Genomic DNA, 12,400 nt, shown 5'->3' with positions numbered 1-12,400 from the left:
CTGTGCAAACTGGTGAAAGAATATTCAGGGAAAGGGTTTGGGGAGGAACAAAAGAGGAATAGTCAGAAAGGAGGAGTATAAAAGGGGCTGGCTGCATTTAAGATGGGGCTATATGCATGTCTGACTGACCCTGTGCCTGATGACCACAGTCTGTCTTATTCTGTCTAATCTCACTCTGATGCCTCTGTGTGTGTGAGGTCTGCAGGGACCAAGTACAAGGACTTCTTGGGGGATTGGTGTGAGTGGACACTGGGCCAGCAACTGGAGTCAAACTGGGGGTTTGGGTGCCCCATGGCCGGTGGTGTCAGCAACTGGAACAAGTGAGGGTCCTAGCATCAGTATTTGGAGGGGCCATAGCCTTGTGGATCTAGGGATTGTCCTACAGAGTTTGAGCCCAGAGTGCCAGCTACATGATGGGACCACTGGGAGTGAAATTGGTGCCAGCAACTGCAATCAGGCTGGGGATGTGAGCGCTCCTGACTTGTGATGTCAGCAACCCCAGTGAATGGGGTCTCAGTGCAAGCTACTGAACCAGGTGAGGGTCTTTGCCACCAGCCACTCCTGTGGGAATGGTGTGTGTCCTGAAGATCAGCTGCTGGGAGGGACCAGGGTGAATGAAGCAAGTTAGGGGGTCAGCACTGGTGCCTGGGGCAGGACCGAAGGTCACAGCACATCTGCCTGTTGCCAGCTGCTGTGGAGGCAGCAGGGAGGTCAGGGCCTGTGTCTTCCAAAACCTGATGTTTGGGGTTTTGGGGGTTGGGGGGGAGGAGGTGTAATTTGCTAACAAACTTCAAGCTGGACTAGCCAGCGAGTAGGAAGCCCGAGGTCTGGGAATGGGGTCAGGCAAGCAGAGGACCAGTTGCTTGTATTCAGGGGGACCTGTGAATGTGGAGTGCCTCTGAGCCAAGTGTGTGAGTGCTGCGTGTTTCCTAGTGAGGACCAAGCTGGACCAGCTGGCAACTAGAAGATCTATGAAGTGGGTAAGAAGGCCTGGGCAGTGGTATCAGATGGACAGAGGGGCCGTGCTGGTACTTAGGGGACACAAAAATGTGCATGCATTCATGGATCTAGAGAATGGTGTGTATGTGCCTGCAGTAGTGAACCTCAACCTACCGGTTGAAGAGGAGGAAGAGGATATGGCTGTCTATACTTAGGTTTTATGCAAGTCCTATATGTAGGTGCTGTTTAAGGCAGTGCCTTGTCTGTGACAGACTGTAACTGGACATGTCCATTTTCTGCATGTGTGTCTCTGGGATATATACTTGGCTTTGCTACTTTTTGAAGTACTGGAGCTACTACTGGAGCTGTGGGAGGTGGTGTCTACTCCTCCCATCCCTTGCTACTTGTCAGACCTGGGAGTATGGAGCTATGGCAGCCTTGCCTCTGTTGGGCTACTGAATGTGGCCCTCCCTAACATTTATATTAAACATCAGTATGGACTGATAAATTTCCTAGCTAGCTGTTCTTGCGAAGGTCACATCTTAGTAATCATAGCAGAAGACTTTTTCTGAAGCACTGCCATTGCCACTGCCCACCTTTTGCACACTTCTAGGGAAACCATACGACACCCTTGTTACTTGTCAGCAATACTAGTTCTGCTCTCCAACTGGCTTGTGCTATTTCTGATTTCTAGGTATGGTAGGTTTAAGTTGCAACTGGGAGATGTTAGAAGCATAGAATCATTAAGGTTGGAAAAGACCTTTAAGATCATCAAGTCCAACCATCAACCACACACCACCATGTCCACTAAACCATGTCCCGAAGTGCCCCATCTACATGTTTTTTGAACACTTCCAGTGATGGTGATTCCACCACCTCCCTGGGCAGCCTGTTCCAATGTTTGACCACTCTTTCAGTAAAGACATTTTTCCTAATATCCAATCTAAATCTCTCCTGGCACAACTTGATGCCATTTCCTCTTGTCCTGTGTTCTGGCACTGTGGTACAAATCTGCTCTGCCCTTCGTGCTTTTCACAGAGAAGAGAAGGCTGATACGGACATGATCTAGCTAACACGGGCTTGATTTTTGTTTACAAGTTTAATACTCAATTCTTTTGGGTAGCTGGCTTCCCAAGCCTTTTAGCTATGTCCCTGAGCCTCTCTAGGCTCACTTGCATTGAAGTGCTTTTCTTTCAGCTCTGCACCCTGCTCTCATTTGATATTGTCTCACCTCGTACCTTAGAGAAATATTGGGACCAGAGGACCTTATGCCATGAGGGCTTCAGCCTTGTGCAGACACTCTCCTCTGCATAACAGCAGCAAAAGAATAGCAGCATCAAGAGTGTGGCCTAGAGATGGCAGGTTTCTAAAAATCATGACTAGAATATGATTTTTAGAAAGGAGGAGTTTCCAAGGGCAATCAGTTTGGTCTGCTTTTACAAGAACAAAACCTCTAGGGAAGTGTTGAGTTTTTACCTTTTTCTGACAGAGTGCAACAGCTGATAAGTACTTGAAATCTCAATAACCTTTAGCAGCCTGTCTGACTGTACTGTATTTCCACACTTCCAACTCCACCTTTGAAACTGTGGCTAGCCATTTCTCTTCGTAATAAATGTTTGAGGTGGTTTCGTTTTGTGTTTGAGAGATGCTGTTCTTCCCTCAGCTCTGAAAGAAAGCTGAATTTACATTATCACCACTGGGTAATGGATACAGGGAGACAGTCAATTTGAAGTACACTGTGATTAAGGTTGAGCATGCATCTATTTTCAGATTTTAAAAATTGGCTTTAGATCTGGCTTGAGTGGCAATTTAGTAAATAGGGGTAATTGTGTCTTAGTTTCAGTCACTCTTTGGAGTTCATGCTGTTTTAAAAGTGGCACATTGTTCTTTGTGTATTAATTAAATCCAGTGCAGTTTAATGATAGGCTTTCAGCTGCATGCTTTATTTCCAAGACAGAATGGAAGCATTGCTGAGTGCAGTCCAGAAGAGAAGTGCTTGCTTTGATGTAAGGAGGCAGAGGGCTGTAGTGGGGAGAATCTAAGGACACTGTTGTTCCAGCAGTCATGGCTGCCTGTGCACAGTATCAAGTTTGAAAGGCCTTCACAGCGTTTCAGGAAAGATGTAATCGCACCGGTTGTGATGGGTGACTGAACACATTTTCCTTCAGAGCTGCTCAGAAACAGCTGACAAGTGCAGTTTTAGGAGGGCTTCTGGAGAAGCTCATTGCATGTGTCTTTATTGCCACCTTCTGGAAAGGGAGAACAACTTTTTAGTAGATTCTAAAAACATGGCCTCCTTTATTTTTGACAATACACATACCAACTTGTTTTTGTACAAGTACTTACTCAGATTGTCAATGGAAGACAAAAGTATGTGCAAAACAAAAATAGTGTGCTTTTGATGCTCCTGGAGAGATCACTCTGCTTTGTTCTTTTTTTCTTTTGTTCATCATTATTTTGCATTTTCTGTAAATAACCTGTTTCCACAGGCACTTTTGTCTTAGGGGGCTTGTTTTTTTAGCTTGTTCTTGTAAGCAGTAAGATTGCAGAAAGAAAAATAGCTTGGAATAAGCAACTAGCAGAGCTGATATTTCTTTGAAATGCTCTCTAGAATATATGTGCACCTTGAATTTAACAGCATCTTTATTTTAATGAAAGCAAGGAGGAATTTTTCAGAAGCACTCATTCCTAATCTGTATGTAGTGATGCCAGTGGAATTTTTTTGGTTTTGGGGTTTTTTTGTGCATTTCAGTAAGGATTTTTAAGCCATGACAAGTATTTTATAATAATCTACTTTCAGATGTATAACACTACAACCAGACTAGCTTACTGAAGAATAACATATAGGGAAAAGAGGGAAGCACTGCTTAATTCATGTATTAACCATGCATGTTTAATTTAACTATTACTATAATTTATGGACATCATATTGAGGCTTCAAGAAAGTAGACCCTGATGCATTTTAGAGGAAGGGGAGAAATAAACCATGAAGTAAATTGTATCTTTTGACTGGTAATTCTGAGACACAAATATTAACAGAGTCAAGGAATATCCAGTATGTATATTTTTAAATATAGTGTATATATAATGTATTTATATTGTATTTTTTATATATTTAATGTTATATATCGTATATAAACTATATATTAAAATACATGCATATGTTTAGATAAACATATATTTTAATACATAAACAAAACCAAGGAAACTAGAAGAGGAGCTTGATGGACAAAGGATCTCAGATGATGTATTAGACCATTTAAGGTGGGAGACTATAAAGCAGGGACTTGCCTATAGCCACACAGGGGAGTCTGTAGCAGAGGGAGAAGCAAATTTAGATTTCCAGAATGCTAGCGTAAGGCCACCTGTCTCCCTAATTGTTGTTGTGTGTCACCACTCCAAACTAAATAGCTTTCTTGCATCTCTGCTTGAATTTCCTGCAGAGTTTCTGTAAACATTTCTAGTTCCAGGAATAAGGTACCATTTTCTTCTTCCCCTCTCTGAAATGAAGTCTTTTTAGCAGCTGTCATCTCAGTAATGAGAATGCCTTCTACAGTCTGCAAGTAGATTTCAATCCTAAGTTTTAACCCATGTAAAGCAACAGCATGCCTTGAGCAATTCCTGAGAGTGCTCCTAAAATACGTTAAAATGTGAGGGGGGCAGTGAGATGTTAATGTCACTTTCCATTTTTTTCCATTTTTCTTCATCATGATTGAAATCATACATGAAGCTAGCAGCATTAGAGCATTATCTGTTGTGCAGCTAAACACAGAGGGGATATTTTAATGCAGCTGTACTGAGGTAACTTCTTCTGTGTCTGAGTATAGATTTTTAGCAGCCTTTACGTCTTGAATGCCTTCAAGCCAGTGTCTCACTGCAGATAATACCCATTGACAAAGTATATGTTGCAAGGTTTCATCACAGAACTCTAATTCCTTCTTGGTAAACTGACTCTCTTTAAAAAAAACATAGTTAAACTGTGCCATAACAAAATGATTTGTGGTTTTTTTCTTCAGGTGAAAAATGTGTTTTGTATGAAGGCAAAGGAAGGCAGAAAAAAATCAATACGTGCCTTAGTGGCTATTGGAAATGGTAAAGGGGCTGCAGGTATGTGCATTTACTGTATATGAAAGATGCCAAATTAATCGTTGTTTGTAACAGGACTTTGGGAGGCATGGTGATTTAAAGGAACTTTTTATACTTCAAAAAAGGAAAAAGAACATTTACCTTTTTTTTTTTCTGTTGGGCAATATTGAAATACCTGTAAGAATTATGAGTTTCATCTATAAAAGTAAGCTTTATAATCAACTTGGGTATTTATACATTGGGACACTTTGTTTTGTATTTAAAAAAAAGGGGGAAAAGTAGTAGTATGTGATTAGGTTTGGAGCATATATTATCCAGTGGTAAAAACATTTTTTATTTAACTTTATAGAATGATAGAACTAACCACTGGTAGATCCTACCAGAAGGGATCATCTACACTTTCCTGTACACACTGTTTCTTTCTACTGTAGAGACTGTTTATGTGTAAAAAAAAATCAAAGCCTCAAAGTATTCAGCCACGTAAGTCTGCATTTGTTTCACCCAGCCTTAATCACCTAGTTGCAGAGTGTAGTTGTTTACTCTCAAGTCAAAGAAAAGAATCAGGCACCTGCAAAAGGTCCACTTTACGGGCTTCCTACAAATACTCTATTTAACACTTTTAGGGAAAAATAGAATACTCAGGGCCCTTTGAGTCTGTCATGGTAACTTCAGTGATCTGTGGCTTGACCCATTTGTAGGCTTTCTGCATTGAAACAACTCTTTATAATGTTCTCTTCAAACAATTTGAAGTCTTAACCATAGAAACGCTGTCTACAGCATAAAGTAAATAGGACAAATCAAAAGAAATGTAGGATTACAAAGGAGCTTCTAATATGAGCTGTGAAAAGAGACCTTTTTCCTTTTCTTTCTCAGCAAAGACTGGAGAAAGAATACTGGTCAGAGGCATTCAGTTTAGTTGTGATTTCCTTGTAACGGAACTCTAACAGTTATGCATGCAGGGTAGTGATGACCAAGCTGTCTCTAGAAGCAATCAAACCATCTCAGTGCATCATCTAACTTGGATTAACTAGCCCTGGATCCCAGCTTATATCATGTGTTCATATGATTCATATGTTAGTAAGATCACTCACAGCAAAGACATAGATCATAGAATCATAGAATCATATGTAGAGTGCTTGTGGGTAAGGATGAGGGGGAAGGCCAATGAGGCAGACATCCTGCTGGGAGTCTGTTACAGGCCACCCAACCAGGATGAAGAGACGGATGAGACATTCTATAAGCGACTGGCGGAGGTCTCGCATTCGCTGGCCCTTGTTCTTGTGGGGGACTTCAATCTACCGGACATCTGCTGGAAGTATAACACGGCAGAGAGGAAACAGTCTAGGAGGTTCCTGGAGTGTGTGGAGGATAACTACCTGACACAGCTCGTGAGTGAGCCCACCAGGGGAGGTGCCTTACTGGACCTGCTGTTTACAAACAGAGAAGGACTGGTGAGAGATGTGGTGGTTGGAGGCCGTCTTGGGCTTAGCGACCATGACATGATAGAATTCTCAGTTGTGAGTGAAGTAAGGAGAGAGGTCAGCAAAACTGCTGTCATGGACTTCCGGAGGGCAGACTTCGGCCTGTTCAGGTCACTGGTTGAGAGAGTCCCTTGGGAGACAGTCCTGAAGGACAAAGGGGTCCAGGAAGGCTGGACAGTCTTCAAGAAGGAAATCTTAAAGGCGCAGGAGCAGGCGGTCCCCATGTGCCGTAAGAAGAGCTGGCGGGGAAGGCGACCGGCCTGGCTGAACAGGGAGATTTTGCTGGGACTCAGGGAAAAGAGGAGAGTTTATCACTTCTGGAAGAAGGGGAAGGCAACTCATGAAGAGTACAAGGATCTCGTTAGGTCAAGCAGGGACAAAATTAGAAAGGCAAAAGCCCAGCTAGAGCTCAGTCTGGCCACAGTCGTAAAGGATAATAAAAAATGTTTTTACAAATATATTAACAACAAAAAGAGAGGCAAGGAGAATCTCCATCCCCTACTGGATATGGCAGGGAACATTGTCTCCAAGGACGAGGACAAGGCTGAGGTACTTAATGCCTTCTTTGCCTCAGTCTTTAATAGCCACTCCAGGTATCCACAGGATATTCAGCCCCCTGAGCTGGAAGATGGGGATGGAGAGCACAATGTACTCCTCATAATCCAGGAGGAAGCAGTCAAGGACATGCTAAGCCACCTGGACACCCACAAGTCTATGGGGCCTGATGGGATCCACCCGAGAGTACTGAGAGAGCTGGCGGAGGAGCTTGCCAAGCCACTCTCCATCATTTATCAGCAGCTGTGGTTAACAGGGGAGGTCCCAGAAGACTGGAGGCTTGCCAATGTGACGCCCGTCTACAAGAAAGGCCGGAAGGAGGATCCTGGGAACTACAGGCCTGTCAGCCTGACCTCTGTTCCAGGGAAGATTATGGAGCGGTTGGTTTTGAGAGTGCTCACAGGGCATCTGCAGAACAGCCAAAGGATCAGACCCAGCCAGCATGGGTTCATGAAAGGCAGGTCCTGCTTGACCAACCTGATTTCCTTCTATGACCAGGTGACCCGCCTAGTGGATGAGGGAAAGGCAGTGGACGTTGTCTACCTGGACTTTAGTAAAGCCTTTGACAGCGTCTCCCACAGCATTCTCCTGGAGAAACTGGCGGCTCGTGGCTTAGACGGGTTTACTCTTCGCTGGGTGAGGAACTGGCTGGATGGCCGAGCCCAGAGAGTTGTGGTGAACAGCGTTAAATCCGGCTGGCGACCGGTCACGAGTGGTGTTCCCCAGGGCTCGGTTCTGGGACCAGTCTTGTTCAATATCTTTATAGATGATCTGGATGAGGGAATTGAGTGCTCCCTCAGTAAGTTTGCAGATGACACCAAGCTGAGTGGGAGTGTTGATCTGCTGGAGGGTAGGAGGGCTCTGCAGAGGGATCTGGACAGGCTGGATCGATGGGCAGAGGCCAACTGTATGAGGTTTAATAAGGCCAAGTGCCGGGTCCTGCACTTTGGCCACAACAACCCCATGCAATGCTACAGGCTTGGGGAGGAGTGGCTGGAGAGCAGCCCAGCGGAAAGGGACCTGGGAGTGCTGGTTGACAGCCGGCTGAATATGAGCCGGCAGTGTGCCCAGGTGGCCAAGAAGGCCAACAGCATCCTGGCCTGTATCAGGAATAGTGTGGCCAGCAGGAGTAGGGAGGTGATTGTGCCCCTGTACTCGGCACTGGTGAGGCCGCACCTTGAATACTGTGTTCAGTTTTGGGCCCCTCACTACAAGAAGGATGTTGAGGTGCTGGAGCGTGTCCAGAGAAGGGCAACGAAGCTGGTGAGGGGTCTGGAGCACAAGTCTTATGAGGAGCGGCTGAGGGAACTGGGGTTGTTTAGTCTGGAGAAGAGGAGGCTGAGGGGAGACCTTATCGCTCTCTACAACTACCTGAAAGGGGGTTGTGGCGACGAGGGTGTTGGTCTCTTCTCCCAAGTAACTAGTGATAGGACAAGAGGAAATGGCCTCAAGTTGCGCCAGGGGCGGTTTAGATTGGATATTAGGAAAAATTTCTTCACTGAGAGGGTGGTCAGGCATTGGAACAGGCTGCCCAGGGAGGTGGTGGAGTCGCCATCCCTGGAAGTGTTCAAAAAACGTGTGGATGTGGCGCTTCAGGACATGGTTTAGGGGACATGGTGGTTCTGGATTAATGGTTGGACTTGATGATCTTAAAGGTCCTTTCCAACCTAGTGATTCTGTGATTCTGTGATAAAGGTTGGAAAGGGCCTCTAAGATCATCAAGTCCCAGCATCAACTGGACGCCACCATGCCCACTAAACCATATCCTGAAATGCCACATCTACACATTGTTTGAACACTTCCAGTGATGGTGACTCTATCACCTCCCTGGGCAGCCTGTTCCAATGTTTGACCACTCTTTCAGCAAAGAAGTTTTTCCTAACATCCAATCTAAACCTCCTCTACACTTGAGGCCATTTCCTCTCATTCTGTCGCTAGTTACTTGGGAGAAGAGAGCAACACCCACCTCACTACAACCTCCTTTCAGGTAGTTGTAGAGAGTGATAAGGTCTCCCCTCAGCCTCCTCATCTGACTGGCATTCCCTCAGCCACTCCTCATAAGACTTGTTCTTCAGACCCCTCACCAGCTATGTTGCCCTTCTCATGACTGATACCTGGCATGTTGTGCCATGTTCCTCTCCCCAGGAGTTTGGAAAATGCTGCAATAAGTAATGACAGTTCTTTTTTCAAGTGGAATGTTTAGCAATCTTGGCCAGAAGAGCCTTTGAGTTGATCAGAATTGGTCTTTACAAAATGAGGAGACAAGAATTCACTCTGCTGCAGCTTTTTACAGGGTTGTATGCAAAGTTAAAAGTTGCAAGAAAAATTCTTAGTTGAATCAGTTATTACTGTTGATAGGAAACTCAATGTAGAGGAGGCTGAAGTAGTTTCTGTGTTATGTTTGCAAATTTTCTAGATGAGCACAGAATCACAGAATCACTAGGTTGGAAAGGACCTTCAGGATCATCAAGTCCAACCATTAATCCAGCACCACCATGTCCCCTAAACCATGTCCTGAAGTGCCACATTCACACGTTTTTTGAACACTTGCAGAGATGGCGACTCCACCACCTCCCTGGGCAGCCTGTTCCAATGCCTGACCACTCACTCGGTGAAGAAGTTTTTCCTAATATCCAATCTAAATCTCCCCTGGCGCAACTTGAGGCCATTTCCTCTTGTCCTAACGCTAGTTACTTGGGAGAAGAGGCCAACACCCTTGTCGCCACAACCCCCTTTCAGGTAGTTGTAGAGAACGATAAGGTCTCCCCTCAGCCTCCTCTTCTCCAGACTAAACAACCCCAGTTCCCTCAGCCGCTCCTCATAAGACTTGTGCTCCAGACCCCTCACCAGCTTCGTTGCCCTTCTCTGGACACGCTCCAGCACCTCAACATCCTTCTTGTAGTGAGGGGCCCAAAACTGAACACAGGATTCAAGGTGCGGCCTCACCAGTGCCGAGTACAGGGGCACGATCACTTCCCTACTCCTGCTGGCCACACTATTTCTGATACAGGCCAGGACGCTGTTGGCCTTCTTGGCCACCTGGGCACACTGCCAGCTCATGTTCAGCCGGCTGTCAACCAGCACCCCCAGGTCCCTTTCCGCTGGGCTGCTCTCTAGCCACTCCTCCCCAAGCCTGTAGCGTTGCATGGGGTTGTTGTGGCCAAAGTGCAGGACGCTGCACTTGGCCTTATTAAACCTCATACAGTTGACCTCTGCCCATCGATCCAGCCTGTCCAGATCCCTCTGCAGAGCCTTCCTACCCTCCAGCAGATCAACACTCCCACCCAACTTGGTGTCATCTGCAAACTTACTGAGGGAGCACTCGATTCCCTCATCCAGATCATCTATAAAGATATTGAACAAGACCGGCCCCAGAACCGAGCCCTGGGGAACACCGCTTGTGACCGGTCGCCAGCCGGATTTAACGCCGTTCACCACAACTCTCTGGGCTCGGCCATCCAGCCAGTTCCTCACCCAGCGAAGAGTAAACCTGTCTAAGCCACGAGCTACCAGTTTCTCCAGGAGAATGCTGTGGGAGACGCTGTCAAAGGCTTTACTAAAGTCCAGGTAGACAACGTCCACAGCCTCATCCACTAGGCGGGTCACCTGGTCATAGAAGGAAATCAGGTTGGTCAAGTAGGACCTGCCTTTCATGAACCCATGCTGGCTGGGCCTGATCCCTTGGTTGTCCTGCAGATGCCCTGTGAGCACTCTCAAGACCAACCGCTCCATAATCTTTCCCGGTACAGAGGTCAGCCTGACAGGCCTGTAGTTCCCAGGATCCTCCTTCCAGCCTTTCTTGTAGACGGGCATCACACTGGCAAGCCTCTAGTCTTCTGGGACCTCCCCTGTTAACCACAGCTGCTGATAAATGATGGAGAGTGGCTTGGCAAGCTCCTCCGCCAGCTCTCTCAGTACTCTTGGGTGGATCCCATCAGGCCCCATAGACTTGTGGGTGTCTAGGTGGTTTAGCATGTCCTTGACTCCTTCCTCCTGGATTATGAGGAGTATATTGTGCTCTCCATCCCCATCTTCCAGCTCAGGGGGCTGAATACCCTGTGGATACCTGGAGTGGCTATTAAAGACTGAGGCAAAGAAGGCATTAAGTACCTCAGCCTTGTCCTCGTCCTTGGAGACAATGTTCCCCGCCATATCCAGTAGGGGATGGAGATTCTCCTTGCCTCTCTTTTTGTTGTTAATATATTTGTAAAAACATTTTTTATTATTCTTTATGACTGTAGCCAGACTGAGCTCTAGCTGGGCTTTTGCCTTTCTAATTTTGTCCCTGCTTGACCTAACGAGATCCTTGCACTCTTCGTGAGTTGCCTGCCCCTTCTTCCAGAGATTATAAACTCTCCTCTTTTCCCTGAGTCCCAGCAAAATCTCCCTGTTCAGCCAGGCCGGTCGCCTTCCCCACCAGCTCTTCTTACGGCACATAAGAAGCAGGTCCCATTCAAAAAAAAAAAACAAACCAACAACAAGCCAACCGAAGGAAAACAGACAAGGCTGACAAGGACATATTAGCTATTCAATGTGATTGTATAGCCAGGTATTTAAATATTGGATATTACTGGTTATATAATATTTAACAATACTACATATTGGTAAAGCAAAAGGATTCCATGATGTGAGGTCACTGTCCTTTTAAAATAAACAAACAAACAAAAATGTCACTGTCTTTTTTAAAAATCTGTAAAGGCTTGCAGATATTCCCAGAAAAGTATGTTCTCTCTTAAAGATTTTCTGTTGCACTTCCAATTACAAAAATTACTGGGCATCCTTCATTTGATGGTACATGCTTTGCATTTAGTAGCCAGCTTTTGGGATGGAAAAGCAGGACTCCATCACGTATAATGGTTACTTGGGAAGACAAATACCACAACTCCAAATGTCCCCCCCTTCCTTCTTCATCCCCTCAGCTTTTTATTGCTGAGCATGATGTCATATGGTCTGGAATATCCCTTTGGTCAGTTGGGGTCAGCTGTCCTGGCTATGTCACCTCTCAACTCCTTGTGCACCCGCAGCCTCCTTGCTGGCAGGGCGGTGTGAGAAGGCCTTGACTCTCTATAAGCCCTGCCCAGCAACAATGTAAACATCCCTGTATTATCAACACTGATTTCAGCACAAATCCAAAACACAGTCCCACACAAGCTAATATGGAAAAAATTAACTCTGTCACAATCAAAACCACCACAGCATTCGTAGAGGAACTAGGCAGCCACCCTGTACAGCAGTGAGTTTTGTGCAGGTTTCCAGTTCTGTTATTGAGGAAATAGTGTTTATATTTCACTCAGTTTTCAAATACCAGTAGTTAAAGACTTTTTTTTGGTTGCAGGTTA

The 12,400-nt window shown here is 45.6% G+C and overlaps 1 protein-coding gene across 1 annotated transcript in view; it reads left to right on the top strand.

Annotated features, from left to right (window-relative positions):
- The window catches only part of MRPS5 (mitochondrial ribosomal protein S5), a gene marked incomplete at both ends in the record, with an annotated part of 74,916 nt that overhangs the window by 46,845 nt on the left and 15,671 nt on the right, over nucleotides 1–12,400 (top strand). Inside the window, one exon of the mRNA XM_081997495.1 lies at nucleotides 4,956–5,046. Within this exon, the coding sequence (XP_081853621.1) occupies nucleotides 4,956–5,046 (91 nt within the window). The remainder of the gene's footprint in view (nucleotides 1–4,955; nucleotides 5,047–12,400) is intronic.

Source organism: Phaethon aethereus, assembly GCF_964289735.1.
Source record: "Phaethon aethereus genome assembly, chromosome: 3".
In the NCBI taxonomy this organism is placed as follows: domain Eukaryota; kingdom Metazoa; phylum Chordata; class Aves; order Phaethontiformes; family Phaethontidae; genus Phaethon; species Phaethon aethereus.
Note: the sequence above shows the minus strand (reverse complement) of the source record. Positions and strands in the feature narration are given on the sequence as shown.